The sequence below is a fragment of the Gallinula chloropus genome (genome assembly GCF_964237585.1).
Source record: "Gallinula chloropus genome assembly, chromosome: 1".
Classification (NCBI taxonomy): domain Eukaryota; kingdom Metazoa; phylum Chordata; class Aves; order Gruiformes; family Rallidae; genus Gallinula; species Gallinula chloropus.
Window position 1 is genome coordinate 15,326,438 of NC_140085.1, and position 14,341 is coordinate 15,340,778.

The following is a 14,341-nucleotide window of genomic DNA, read 5'->3' on the forward strand; positions in this document are numbered from 1 at the left end:
TTGCTCAATTTTTGGTGAGTAATTACCACAGTAGGAGCAAAATGTCTCCTTTCCTGTGAGTTGACTATGCAGAAAAGTCTGGCTGAAATAACCATTAATGGGAAAATTATGTCTCGAACCTCTGATGCATTTGAAAAGTGAGAGAACATTTCTTTCCTATTGACAGACTGGAAGTTCATTGAGAATTAAATGCCTAGAAACAAGATTAATGTCCTGAATCTGCACATTTTGTTATGCAAGTAGACTCCTCCTCTGACGCTGGCCTCTGTTAAAATCCCTCACTTTCCTGAGGACAGACAATTGAAAGCTTGCACATCAAGTTCTTCTCTGTCCCACCCAATATCCCTCACTTCCCACGTTCTTTCTCTCTGCAACCTAAGACCAGACCAGTGCAGTCTTTCTCAGTCTGATCTGTTGGTCTTTCCCCTGGAACCAAGATTCTTTAACTTCTTGAAAGATGTAGCTTCTTTCTTATATTCTCCACCTAACTTGATCACACAGAAGACTTCAGTAGTGCATTTTTTCTGCATGGCTCTAAAATGGCCAGTTTTTAAATAATCTTGCAAACCAAGGAATGATTAAAACCCCAGTTTGTTCCTTGACCATTTAATTTGCTCCAATTAATTTTTCTTCCCTCTATTTTGCTTGCAAACTCCCTGGCTGCATTCTTGCTCATGCTGCCTTGACCTCTTTTTATCTAGCTGCTTTATATTCCCAGGAATCTCATTCCTGACCTTCTTGCACCAGCAGAGCTACTGTTGCCAGCCTCCCCAGGGAACTTCTTCCTTGCTCACCTTTTCCTAACTCATCTGCTCCTAACAAGCTCTATATTTGATGATATCCATATAATTATCTCTACTTGATTTTTCAACCTATTTGGGGCTGTCTTTTAACTCTGGCTGCTTTTTCACCTTATGCCTTACTTGGTAGGATAAGTCAGAGAACCACAGAAATCCATTCCATTGAGAAATATGGGACAAGAGGGATCTAAGGAAGATATTAAGAGATACTGGCAGTTACTGAAGGAAGGAGGAGACAGAGCCCTTTCTGCTCATACTCATTCCACCTATCTGAGCTGCCTATTTTACTGCACTCTCCTCCCTCCCTGTGTGCTACACTTGGCTCTTCCCCCTGTCTCCCTGGTCACCTCTACAGTGTGTCCTCACAACATGCTTGAACCATGAGGCTTATCAGGGACTACTTGAGCTTCCTGGAGACAGCTTTTAGAAAGAAAACAGAAATTACCTACTCTACTGGTATTCACATAGCACCTGAAACAATTACCTATTGAACTTCCAGGTGAAGCTGGGTAAAGGCTGGCATTTCAAGCACATCTGTATTCCTGACGCCTTTGCCATCCATGTCCCTCATATCCTCTGGTGTTTCTATCACAAGATGTGCAGAGGGAAGTCTGATTTATGTGTATGGACACCACACTCTTGCTGAAAATGGATCTATATAGGTTCTCAGATGAAGGAAGGACAACACAAAGAAATTAAAAATATATAGGAAAAAGAACCCAACCCCCAAATGCTAACCTCAAAAAAAAAAAAAAAACAACAAACCAAACAGATTAAGAAGTAAGCGAAAGACAATAAAGCACAAAACTTGTGACCTCTGAGTTCTGGAAAAGGCTTAGCTAGACAGAGCATAGCCTGCCACTCAGGCTAGATACTGAACAGATTTAAATACATATCTGAAAGACTGACTACTTTAAAACTTAGCACACATTTTTCAAGATTAAAAGAGATAATGGGATAGGTTATGCATTACAACTAAAAGGAGGGAATAAAGCAAGCAGCATTACAATGTTCTGCTAATTGGTAAAAGATCACAAGCTTATTGTACAAGCCTGGTTCATATTTGTGCACACAGATTTCATCTTTGTGAGATGTCCAGTCAGATCAAAAGATTCTTTCTGGACACAGGAAATGGATATTAGGGGACAGTCAATGATCTGGTAGGTAAAGGGACAGGCTAGACTTTCTGCCAATATAAATACATGCACAGTACATTAATATCTTATTAGCATAACTAGGTCATTTGAGGGTGAGGTTTTCCACATATTTTTTTTACTAACATGAAGTCTGGGCACACATTTCCTGGGGCAATGGAAGATTAGCTTCCTCAGTACTACAGGTTGATGCAGCATGTGCTCCCAGATGATACGGTGTGGCCCCATTCATTTAAACCCAGGCTGCATCTGGACTTGGCAAGGCCCTAGATGCACTTTACAATAGATGCAGATCAGCTATCAAATGGATATTTCTTATGATTCCCCAGACCAGTATCAGAAATGTAGGTATGGCTCAGTTCCAATCAGTAGATTTCACTGATGTTTCATTGTATCAGCAGAGTCCTCCAGGGCACATCTGTACTGCAGCTTAAGGTGTGCGTGCCGCAAGCGTAGGCAGTGCCTGCCCCAGCGTTGAACTAGCTGCTGATGTTTGTCATGTTCAGTTAGCGTGCCCATGCTACACGAAACACAGAAGCACCAGACAGAGCTGTCTGACTGCTGTCAGCTTTCACTGGGACAGCCACAGTGTGTCATGCAGATCCATCTAGAGATGCTAGCTTAACTCACAAATCATGGTGGTTTCTCCAGAGCTGTGTTAAACCTGAATCTCTAAATTCTACCTCTTAGCAGAGCTGTTAAGTTTGTGTGGAGGTGTTTGCGAACAACTAGATGAATCTCTGAGCAGCCTGATCTGTTTAAACCTGCTTCGGTCAGGGCTTTTGACTAGATGACTTCCAGAGGTCTCTTCAAGCTGAAATTACTCTATGAGTTGATGCTGATTGCACCTATATTGTCATCCATTTCCAGTATTAGTGTCACCTCTATATCATGCTCCACAAAGAATGGTAGGACTACCCTTAGATTAAAAGAAAAGAAAAAGTTGCCAGTGCACTTTGCATAGTGATGTTCCTCTGACAGCTACAGCAAAGTTAACTTGACTGAGCTCAAGAAGCGTCTGGACAATGCACCCTGTGTGGTGCCAAGAGTTGGACTTGATGGTCCTTATGGGTCCCTTCCAACTCAGGGAATTCTATGATTCTATGATCATGTGCATATGCTTCAATCTCACCTCCAGGTATGCAGTGTGTGTGGTCTGATATGACACCCAGAGAGATGAGAAAACTTCAGGTTCTTGGTTTAAGTAAGAGTATTGATCCTGATGTGTGAAGAAAGCACCTCATTTGCCAGAGTGATGAAAGCAGTGCAGAATTTCCAGATTTAGAACACATTAGATTCTTTTCATAATGCTTGAATAAATACAGTGATTGCCTTGAAAGGACTATTGATGATTGTTTTCTCACGTGTGGCCCAGGTCTGTGGATGGAGTGTCAGCAAGGAGCAGTTCTCTGACAAGCAAACAAGCTGACAGTGTTTAGAAACTCCCTTAGAGACACGGGTCCTTTGTTTTGTTTCTTACTCCCACAACATGACAAAGAGGAAGAATTTAGGTGGAGCTGATGTAAACCAGGGAAAACATACCATGATCTTCCTTCAGTTTGCATCCTGGGAACATGAAGGACTGGGTCATAAAGATAATGAAGAGCATGCTCCTTCTCTTCATCTTGCTGGGAGTAGTATCTGGTAAGAACATGATTTCATTATGTTGCTAAATTTAGTACACTGTTGGCTGTTATACTTTGTCTTGGGAGCTTTATAATACATATTTAGGGATCAGACACAGATGGAAAAAATCGAGGAACAATTATTTTCCCACCGAAATAGATTGAGCTCAAGTGGTTACAGCACTATAATGAAGAAGTGGATATGACTCCTTGCTAAGACACTTTGCTGTAAGAGGTAATTCAGTGTGCAGTAGCCACTGCTCAGTATCATAGTCTTGGAGTGGGAAAGGAGGTCAGTTCTCCCAGAAACAGTATTTCATATTAATAGTCCAGCATTATCCCTAGTGGATGAAGGGAAGGATGTGAATATAATTTGGGGGGATGGAGGGTGGGGGTTAGTAAGGCTTTTGATTCTGTCCCTCACAGCATCCTTCTGGACAAGGGTCCAGATGTGGGATGACAAAGTTCATGGTGTGCTGGGTGAAGAACTGGCCCTTAACAACAGGCTTTAACTTTTGGTCAGCCCTGAGATTGTCAGGCAGCTGGACTAGATGATCCCTTGTAGATCCCTTCCAACTGGAATTATTCTATCCCATCCCATCCCATCCTATCCCTCTCAAATACTGTTAACATTTCTATTTGTGGAAATGGAACAAGCAACAAAACAGGACCAAACAGAATGGGGTAATATCACTATCTTTGCCTGCTGTAAAAACCTGGGAGAATCACCAATATGAATATGTGCAGATTAGCAACTTAAAGTAGATCTCCAAACTGCAGTCGTGTGCTTATGGAGAAAGAAAAGATTAAAGGCATGACTCAAGCACACTGTTAACACTAACAAATCACAAATAAAACTTAAATGCACATATGCTACTCAAAGAGAGTCTCCTGATTGCTTTGTCTTGGACTCAGCTTTTGTCAATGTTTGGAGTTGATAATTCTGATAAATAATGTGTTAAATTGCTTCAGATATGTTTTGTTCTCCAAAGCAAGGAGGCAAGCAAGGACTTGTGGATATGAAGGTAGGGCTGTTGTAAAATCAATTGGAAGAAGAAGCTGTTTCGATGCAGTACTGCAAATTTCAGTTGAAAATAAAGAGCAAGAAGAATTTATGATTTAGAAAGACAAGTCTTGAATAGAGTCAATGAAATCTTTAGAGATAATAGGAAAATAGCAACTTTTTTCTTTCTAAGTTTCTAAATGTTATAAACGATTTCTTTGATTTTATGAATGGTTTCCATTAATGACCTGTGGCTTGCAGAGAAAACTGGATTTGTCAGGTAGTATCCAAAGGAGATTATATTCAAAGTTCACTTCCACTTGTGGAAATGTATCCCTGGAAGCCTCTCTCAGCTCAGTCTCATTTGCATGGGCATTTGTTGATGATGTTTTCCAGAATGTGTAAGACCATTGATAAAAACTCACGTCCTTCACTGGGTCCTGCTTCTACTGACCTAACTCAGTAATGGCTCAGCTGAACTCAGCCCTAGCAGGGTGTCAGCATGACCTGTTCACATTAACTCTTACAGGTGGTTCCCACCTCACAGCCTCCCACATCCTGGCCTGTACCTCACCCATCTGCAGAGCACCCCAGGGCCTTTTTTCTTTGCATAAATGCCAGAGTAATCCCAGATAGATCTCTGAACAAAACCCAGTTTGTTCCCTCCTTCTCCCCACAATGCAGTTAGTCTTGCAGGCTGCAGGAGGAGGAACTGAAGGTGTCTGATGGAGTCATGCTGCTGTAAGAGGTGCTTCAGGAAACCCTGCAAGGACAAGGGCCTCCTGGGGTGGGATGGACGAAGAAGGGGGACCATGGGACTCCATGCTTTGTCTTGTGAACTCACCTAGTGCTATTCGTTTTACTTCTCATGTAGCAAAGGCACTGGGATCCTAAGTCTTCTCTGTTCCTTTAAGGAATGGTTATTTTAGAGGCATGTAATAGGAACAATGTCTATTACACAAAAGCCATACATGTTCTATCCCTAAAATTCTCTAAAATTTTGCTAGGGATGCAGGGAAACAAGACTATGGATAGTTGGGTGAAAGTCACCAAGGCTTCATCTAATATCACTGGAAAGCTTTGGAGCTGAACTGTCCCCTCTACAGATTAAAGATCCCGCTGCAGTTGGTGGAACAGCAATTAGAGGGCCTCTGTGGTAGCTGATGTGGGCCATCCTTTCCCAGCCACATGAGAAGGGGCAAAGGGAGATGGTTGTGCCCCACACCACAGAGGTATTGAGAAGCAGCAGATTTTCCCCTTGGCATTAGGTTCCCCAAGCTACAGGCTCTGCATGAGCATCCAAGCGGAAACACACTACAGCCCTTGGGGCCTCTGACTGGTGCCTGTAGGAGCTTTGTGCTTTGCAGATGCCCATCAAAAATAAAGACTTGATTGAGCTTTTGCTACAGTAATTGCTGGTAGTAACTGGCTCCATCTTGGCACACAGCGTGTACAAAGTTTTACTGAACACAGACAGGTTTCTTGGCAAGTGTTTTGGACAAGCCAGCAAAGCCCCTGCCCCGCAAGCAACATTGAGCCCTGCCGTGGTCTCATGTTGAGGTACATTGCCAGTTTAAAGATTTATGATTTCTAGACACTCTTCATGAGATAAAGACCTACAGGCCTTTGTCGATGTAACAAAACCCACACACTAAACAGAAGAGCAAGCACAGGTTTTGTTCTGGGGAGTCCAGAAGCCTGATGGAATTCACATAAAACCATTAAGACCATTTGGTATCACAGCATGCTGTGCTGCTTCAGGGTGCTTTTTGGAGGCCCACATCTCCAAGGAATGGAGGTTGCTCTTCCATGCTCAAAGCAGAAGACACAACAGCACAACATCTGAAAGTTGTTTCTAACTCCCACTACTGGTGAGCCAGGATGCACATAGCTATGCTAGAAACAGAAATGAAAGAAAATGGAGGAAATGGGCACTGTAGACAGCATAATTCACAGAAAAAATGCTTCTTTAAACATCCGTGTCTGTGTGATTCATGGTGCTTTTTGATGGGATTAGAGCACAGAGGCTGCAATTAGCACAGGGAGTGAAATGAAATAATAGAAACGTGCTTGGTTTCTTTGCTTCTATATAAAGGCATATATGAAGGCAAACGTTACAGTAACAATAGTACTTTAACATCAGCCACTCTAGATGACAACAGCATAGTACTGAATTGGAGAAAAGATTGATTCTTTTGCCATTAGTGCTGGATTTACTACTGTGCAATGCCACCATTCATAAGCAAAAGGAGAATCAGGCCATTTTGTGCTCATTAATGGCAGCTTTTGGCACAAGCTGTGTGCTCCTGCTAGCCTAAGATTCCCAGAAGTAATTTTACATTCATTTTCATCTTGCAGGAAGAAGAGCCCAGTTGCTTAAGGGCTTACCTGCAACAAGGACTGTTGAAGAAAATGCAGCAGCTGGTGTTTCAGTCTATACCTTTAATGTAACAGTTTCTCCATTGTCTTCTGAAGGTGTTGCAATACAGCCTACCATAGTAAATTCAAATCCACTTGCAGAGGCTTTTGATATTGAATCAATAGGAGGTCTCGAATACAGGGTGAGTTTTACGTTCAGCTTGAGCAATGTTCACTCACGTAGGCAGATGTTTCCTGGATTACTGAGCACTGACAGTGCACAGTGACTCATCTTTTAATCAGAAAAGAGTTGCAAATGCTGACTGTGGTAGTATTTGGACATGCTGTAATAGATATCACAAAGGATTAGCAATAGTGATTAGAATTTTTAATTGCACCTCGGCAAAAAACACCAATCACTATAATTTTATTTATTCTGTGATAGAAAATAATGTAAATTTTGGAAAATAAGAGGTGAATAAGGACATATAGAACCTGCATCTGTTTTGAGGATTTGTCTGTAGTTTTTCAACTTAATTTTTATGAAGTCACTGCGAATTAAAGAGGTTTAGTTAACCCACATGCAGCTTCTGTTTGGCCACTCTCTCCTAGAATTAAAAAGAATTTGACTGATTTCCAAAATAAAGTAAGCTGAGTCAGATCAAAGTCATATTTAATTCTGAACTAAGGCTGTGACACACGAGGAAGTTATCTCGAGGTAAGAAGTTATCACACTTCCACACATCTGTGATCTATTTCTATCTATTGCGTGCTTTTGTCCTATGGCAAATGCAAAGCAATTTCTATTACTTCAGGCTAATTTTCATTGCTGGATAAATTAGCAAGTATTAGCTCACATTTGTAACTGGCAATGAGTGTTCAGATGCATGATAATGTGTCAACCCACTATAACTCACTTGTGTGTCTGAAACAGTGACACTGAAGATTGTCTTTAAAAGCTGTGGATAGACACTGAGTAGAGACGTAAAAAGTTAATTTGAATACATATCTCTGGGTGTTTCCAAGGAAGTTCATGTTTTAACAGAACTGATACAAGGGCTTTTTTTCTCATTCTCTTTAGTAATGTTCCTGGGATAAAACTTGGGTAAAGTAAGGCTGTGACCCCAGGTGGCTGCGGCTCATTGATCCAACCTGCCAGTGGAAGCCTCTGCTGTTCCCGTGCTTCTGACTCTGGTCAGAGTGTAAAGCTCGGCTGTGCCAGCCTTGGTGCTGCTTTAGGTGCTCCTCAGCCAGATCAGCGAAACAGTATATAAAAAAAAAATCTCAAAAAAGCCATTTTTCACCTGTGAAACATATGATGTAGCTGGCTGAGCTGAGGGGGTGTGACACCTACTTGTTTCTGTCCCATGCCATCTCTGTACTTTGCAGCACAACCAGTTTATGTTGATGTTTCTAGACTGGGACTGAGAAATTAATCTGGAGGAAAAATAACCCAGCAAATAGAAAAAAGTCTCCTCTTGGTTTTTATTCATGGCAGGGATGATGGAGAAATACTTGTTCTAGCACAACACAGTCATAAGGGGATGGAAATGAAAGGCCAAGAAAGGTGTAGGCTAGAGACTGCTACTTCCAAAGTGCCAGTTTATATCCATGTCATACCACAGGATCATTACCGGAGTGGTCTGTCAGCCTCTGTACATCTTGCTTGAACTGTAGCTGTTTTCAGCATTTCCTAACAAAGAGGTTGTACCAGTGAATACCAGTCATGAGAAAATCATAGAGAAAACTACATATAAAATTGGCAAATTAGAAGTTGAGAGTTTTAATTACAACCCATAAGGCAAGGATAAATAAATGAGTGCTCTGAGTTAATTTATTTGATGAATATTTCCACTTTTAACTATTTTTGCTATGTTGTGCAAAATCTGTACAATATTTTGCAGAAGTGATGGGATCCAAAAGGAGGTACCTGAGGTCTACCTTCTGCCATTAAATCAATTCTAAGAAAAAGGCAATATTTCATGTATTAATTATGGGGCTTGCAGATTAGCTAAGTACCTGTTAGCACAGGCCCTTTTGTATTTATGAAACACATTTACGCCTGTTGTAGCAAGCCAAGGCAATATCATATTTCTTGATATGTTTTGAGATTGCTGAGAAAGTCACAGTTTCTGAAATCTGAGCCCTGCCTTTTCCTCCTTGCCTTACTCTTGTTTGAATAATTCCATGAGCAGATAGGTTGAATATGTGAAAACATACTGCCTGAAACTACCTTGATGCTCCCTTTGCGTCCTGGGAGTGAAGAGGGGAGTAGGGAACAGAGAAATTCTTAGGTGGAACAAGGGGTAGACAGTTACAGGGTGACTTGAGACCCCTTTTCCCAAAGTCTGCAGCTGCCTCAAGTGTGTGCAGTGCTGCCTTTATCAATAAGTGTTGCTCCTGTCTGGAGGAGAGGTGAACTGTGTTTCACAGGCTATGCCAGTGGCTAGCTGTATTCAAAAACAACCTAGAAAGAGACCATCTAGATTCACATCTTCACTTGCAAGGTCTCTATAAAGGACAGTGGAAGATGTATATTTAGGCAAGCTGTCTGTAGTTAGAACACCAATGAAAATATTTGGCTGGGAACTGGGGGGTTAATCCCCAGAGCATGTAATTTCTGCTTAGAATTGGACAGTTTCTCATGCTGAACTCACTGGATCTGTTTATTGTGTTTAGAACTTCATCAAGCATTCTTCCTGGAAAGCAACCTTCCCATTGGTGTTGCAAGCTTTTGTAGGATTTTTCTTCTGAATTAGCATCACTTTTAGGAGAAACTTAAATTTGCATAATATGGGAGAGGAGGAGACCATCCCGACACCGTTGTTTGCTCCTGCAGTGTTGTAACAAAGAGATTGACGAGGTTCCGGAGAGCAGCTGTTTCACATACCAGAGGGCATAAAACGTTTGTGCCTCTATTCGCTCTCCTCCAACTGTTAATTGGCTCTATTTTGGCTTCTGTCTTCTAATTGTGCTGACATCACTTTTGCACTTATCCTCTGGCTATGGCATCTCATCTAAAATCAAGGATTTATTTCTTTCTCCTTCTGCATCCTCTCCGGGCTCCGCCGCTTTGCAGTAGTATGAATTACACTGACATGCTCCTTATCACACACAGTTGTGAGCCCCTATTCTTGTTCTCCTCCAGGTCCACAGCAACCCTGCTACTGATGTCCAAGCTTCTGAGTTTTTTAGCTACACAGCAAGTTTAAGATTCATCTTTTCCTTTCTCGTGCAAGAAAGGAAAGTTCGTGTTTCTGTTTCAGTTTCAGGAGTGAATATCATGGCATACACCTTTCAGCATCCTGCTGTTACTCTGGACTCATCTGAAGTACTAAATGAATGTATTTAATGTTTTTTTCATGGAATCTCAGTCTTGTGCTTGTACTTCTGTGTTAAGAGGTGATGTGCAGAGCTAGAAGTCATAAAAAAACCCCAAAACCCAAACCAATGTTTACCTTGCCAATCTTAACAAAACCTAAGGCCTATGTTATTTTTTTAATTAGCTCAGTATTTTCACCACACAATTCTGGTCCCTCTCATACAGTGTGCTTATGGTGGTCTCCCCTTTCTTTGGTTTCCTGCAAGTCTTCTCTCAGACACAGCTTATACAAAGAAGGGGCTGGTACCTGCTAGACTATACAGTTTCATGCCCCACCACCCGCCCCAGTTCTTATTTGAAGTAAGAGATCTTCCCCCCTGTGCTCCTGACTCACAGAAATAGTGAAGCTGCTCTTGTGTCCTGCAGAGCTTTCTCCCAGTTTCCAGTCTCCTCACACCTTGACTGCTCCTGGAGCTTGGTCTGTAAAGGTGACAGTTTGGCACAGACAAGTACCTGCAAGATGTAGTCCTGACCTTGAAGGCAAAGCATTGTCTGTGAGACAGGAGCACCAGGCTTTCTCTTCCTCAAACCATCCCTTATACAAGAGGCCCTTGAGTTGCTCCATGAAGCCACAACATTTTGATGTTTCCACCATTTTTCTCACATTTCTGCCACTGACAAGAAATATGCCAGCAAAAAGATGATCTGAAATACTCACTGCTGATGGGAACTGTCCCTTCAGTTATATTTGCTTGTGTAAACTATAGCTTGTATCTCTTGTGTCATACGCTAATAGTATTTTTTCCTTTTCAGGTTGTTACCACTGGAAACCCTGTCCTAGATTATGAAACTATGCCAAAGAGGTTTGACTTACAGATTTTTGTTGAAGACACAACTGGGAGGACTGACCTTAATGTACTGACTGTCCAAATAACAGATAAAAATGAACGTCCTGTATTTCTAGGAAATATGGCAATTCAAAGTAAGATAATGGTGGTATCTGAAAGGAACAATACTTGAAAAGATGATGTCATACTAAAAAGAACTACAGCTGTGTACAGTGCCTGTAGCTATAGTAGTCTAAGCATTTTTGTTTAGGAAAACAAGGGAGGAACAGGACACTTTTTATCAGAGCTTTATTTTACATGAATACTTGATATGCTTCATCTCTGGAATTTCCCGTTTAGTTTTCTTGCAGCTTTGACTGAAAATTATTTAACCATTTTGAAGCACCTGAAGAACTAAAAGAAAAAAGGAAAAAAAATAAGTTTAATTAAAAGTATGTTGTGTATGTGCAAGAATTTCTAAGGGAAAATGATAAAAACATTGTTTTGCTGATGTTTTACATCTATGTATTGCATTTGCACCTGCACATGAGAAAAGTGGAAAGTTAGTTTGGAGAGTGAGATCTCAGAGATTGTGATCTACCGTGGTGTAAATGGAAAGAGGCAGAGATTTCTGTCTCCTGCAAGGGAGGTGGTATTTATCAGGTTAACTTTCATACCGTGGTCAAAGGTGCAATGGAAAGGAGTCTCTAGTAGCCTTAGGAATGAGGCTGGAGTGTCTGGACCACGGCTGTTGTCAGTGCAGGCTTTGCATGCCGTGCAGTACTTATTGTGACAATGCCATCAATAAAAAGGATAGGGAGTAATTGTCTTACACTCTGAGCAATCTTACCTTGTTCATTTGCTAGTGAGAGGATACTTGGAAAAATTGTATTCTGAGGCAGCAGAGTATAGTGATATGCTTGCCATGTGTTCACGCACAGACAGAGCAATGCAGGTAGAGATTAAAAATACACTCTTATTACTTCATGTGGTACTGAAAGCCTGTCTCAAGCCCTGATATTCTAACAGCACTGGGAAAGAGCATGCAATAATTCAGTACTCTGGTTTTGTTTTCTATCTGAAAATATCAAACTGCAATCCGTTTGTGGTAGGTATTCAGAGCTGGCTGCTGAACCTCCCCAGGTCTGGATTAGCAGCAGTGTTATCTAGGTTGCAACTCGTGGCCCTTGGAGTGGTCACCAGTGCAGCGTGGCTGCAGCCTTGATTTCTGCCTGATGCAAATGTCAGGGCTTGTCTGCCTGGATGGGTTCAGCTCTATCCCACTCAAATTCAGCCTACTTCACTAATGCCTCTGAAACATATTGATGCTCCTGCTTCCATACAATACTTAGTTTGTAAAGCAAATTAGCTTCCCCTAGGGAAGAGGCTGTGTCATCTTCTCGGTATAGCTGGTGTCTTGCATATCATGGGTGCTGCTGGAATCTAATAATAATTAAATGTGACACTTCAGGGGATCGGCACAGCATGAAACACACTCTACGTGGGAGCTTGTTACAAATAAGTGCATCAGCTTAACTCTCAGCTAGAGCTGTCATAAATTGGTGAGCACAGATGTCTGATCTGTCTAACTGTGTGGCTTTAGTTAACAGTACCAGCTACAATTAGACACTAATTGTGCATTCGCTGGTTCTGAAAAAGCATCTCCCTCTCATTAAACTTTATATTCATATTGTTGTCCTCTGGGAACGACTCATTATGCTGCTCTGGGATTCCCACTGCTCTGATGAGAAGCAGCCGTCAGCAGGGGTCACAGTGGAAATTAATAGTCCAGAAACAGCAGGTCCAGCAGACACAAAAGGGCATAAAGCAAATAATGTGATCTAAAGATCTGTTCTTCTGTTAATCGCTCTACTGGAGGAGAGAGAAGCCTGTTGCCAGTCCTCCAGTATGGGATAGCCCAGCAGACAGAATTCCTGGCATGGCAAAAATACACCTTGCACTGAATTAGCACTCTTACTAAGTCAGTGCAGACCATCCACTATTTATTTACTTTGGAGGTGTAGAGGAAAAGCAGAAATTAAGAAGAAAGGATCCAAACTCTCCTGACAGGGGACAGGGGATAGACAGGGAGGAGATAGCAATAAAGACCTAGCAGAGGGCTACATTCTCCCCATCTGCACAGAAATGACATGAGTGCAGCCCAAATGCATCATTTTACTCCATTCCCCATAAGCAGCTCAAGATAGGCTTTCTCCTGGCAGCACAATTCATATTGCAGCTCACAATGATGATTGCCTATTTCCAGCTCTTTGTGATGATTTTGGAATCAGACTTGTAAAGTGAGAAGATGCAGCAGGAAGAAATATGTCTGGACAGTTTCAGCGTATCAGTATTTTTGCTGCTGTGTCCCTTATTCTTTCTCAGTTAACACTGTTACACTTATGTCCATGCAGCTGTAACGATCTATGTCCTGGAAGGAACGCCTCCTGAGTGCATTTACCAAGTTGATGCAGCTGATCCTGAAAATGCTGAACTAAAAGTAAGTTGTATTAAAGAAAAGAAAAAGCAAAACCAAAGATTATATAGTCCACTGTGTCTGAAATGGTAATTGTCTGCATCTTTCAACAATGTCCTTCCTTATCAGGAACAGAGGAACAGCTTTAGTCTGGAAAAAAAGAAGCCTTTTCACTAATAAACTAGGAAAACCCAGCCCCAGTCTTTGGACACAAATTGTGTTTTGAGTTCTCAGTCCTCCAAAATTAAGAGATATTGAAGGCAGAGTTTGATGTAGTTAGTCAGAGATACAGTAGAAATTGTGTCTCCTTTTTTAAAAAATGATGACTGACGAAACATTTCTTATAGATGAGAGTGACTAAAAGTAAATAATTTTTTTAACCTTCTGTATCACAATGTAAATTCTTCTAAATAAGACAGTAAGGAAATCGCTTACAAGGCAACTGAATCTCAGCTTTTTGACAATCCCAGGGCAAACTGTCACCTTCAGTTAAGAAAAATGTGTTAGCTGATCTGAAAATACTCTTTGTATCAGCAAAAATTTCTGGAAAGTGATAAGTTTCTTTGCAGACAGGGGAAAAGTAACTGCATGTACCAAAGAACTGTGTGGCAGCTTTGCTTTATTTGCTTTGGCTTTATAAAAGACAGCATGTTTAAGAACTGAACTTGAAGATGCTACTTCAATGTGTAGCGTTATTCAAGAGGGCAATTATCTTGAAGTCTGTCCTCAGGCTTTGCCCAATCAAACCACCAAGCCTGAGCTGGTGAGGAGGGAAG

The 14,341-nt window shown here is 41.4% G+C and overlaps 1 protein-coding gene across 1 annotated transcript in view; it reads left to right on the plus strand.

Moving 5' to 3' along the window:
- Nucleotides 1-3,528: 3,528 nt before the first annotated feature.
- CDHR3 (cadherin related family member 3) overlaps nt 3,529-14,341 on the plus strand; it is a gene marked incomplete at both ends in the record, with an annotated part of 35,034 nt that continues 24,221 nt past the window's right edge. The window contains 4 exons of the mRNA XM_084269312.1: nt 3,529-3,598; nt 6,941-7,143; nt 11,076-11,244; nt 13,504-13,589. Of these exons, the coding sequence (XP_084125438.1) occupies nt 3,529-3,598; nt 6,941-7,143; nt 11,076-11,244; nt 13,504-13,589 (528 nt within the window). The remainder of the gene's footprint in view (nt 3,599-6,940; nt 7,144-11,075; nt 11,245-13,503; nt 13,590-14,341) is intronic.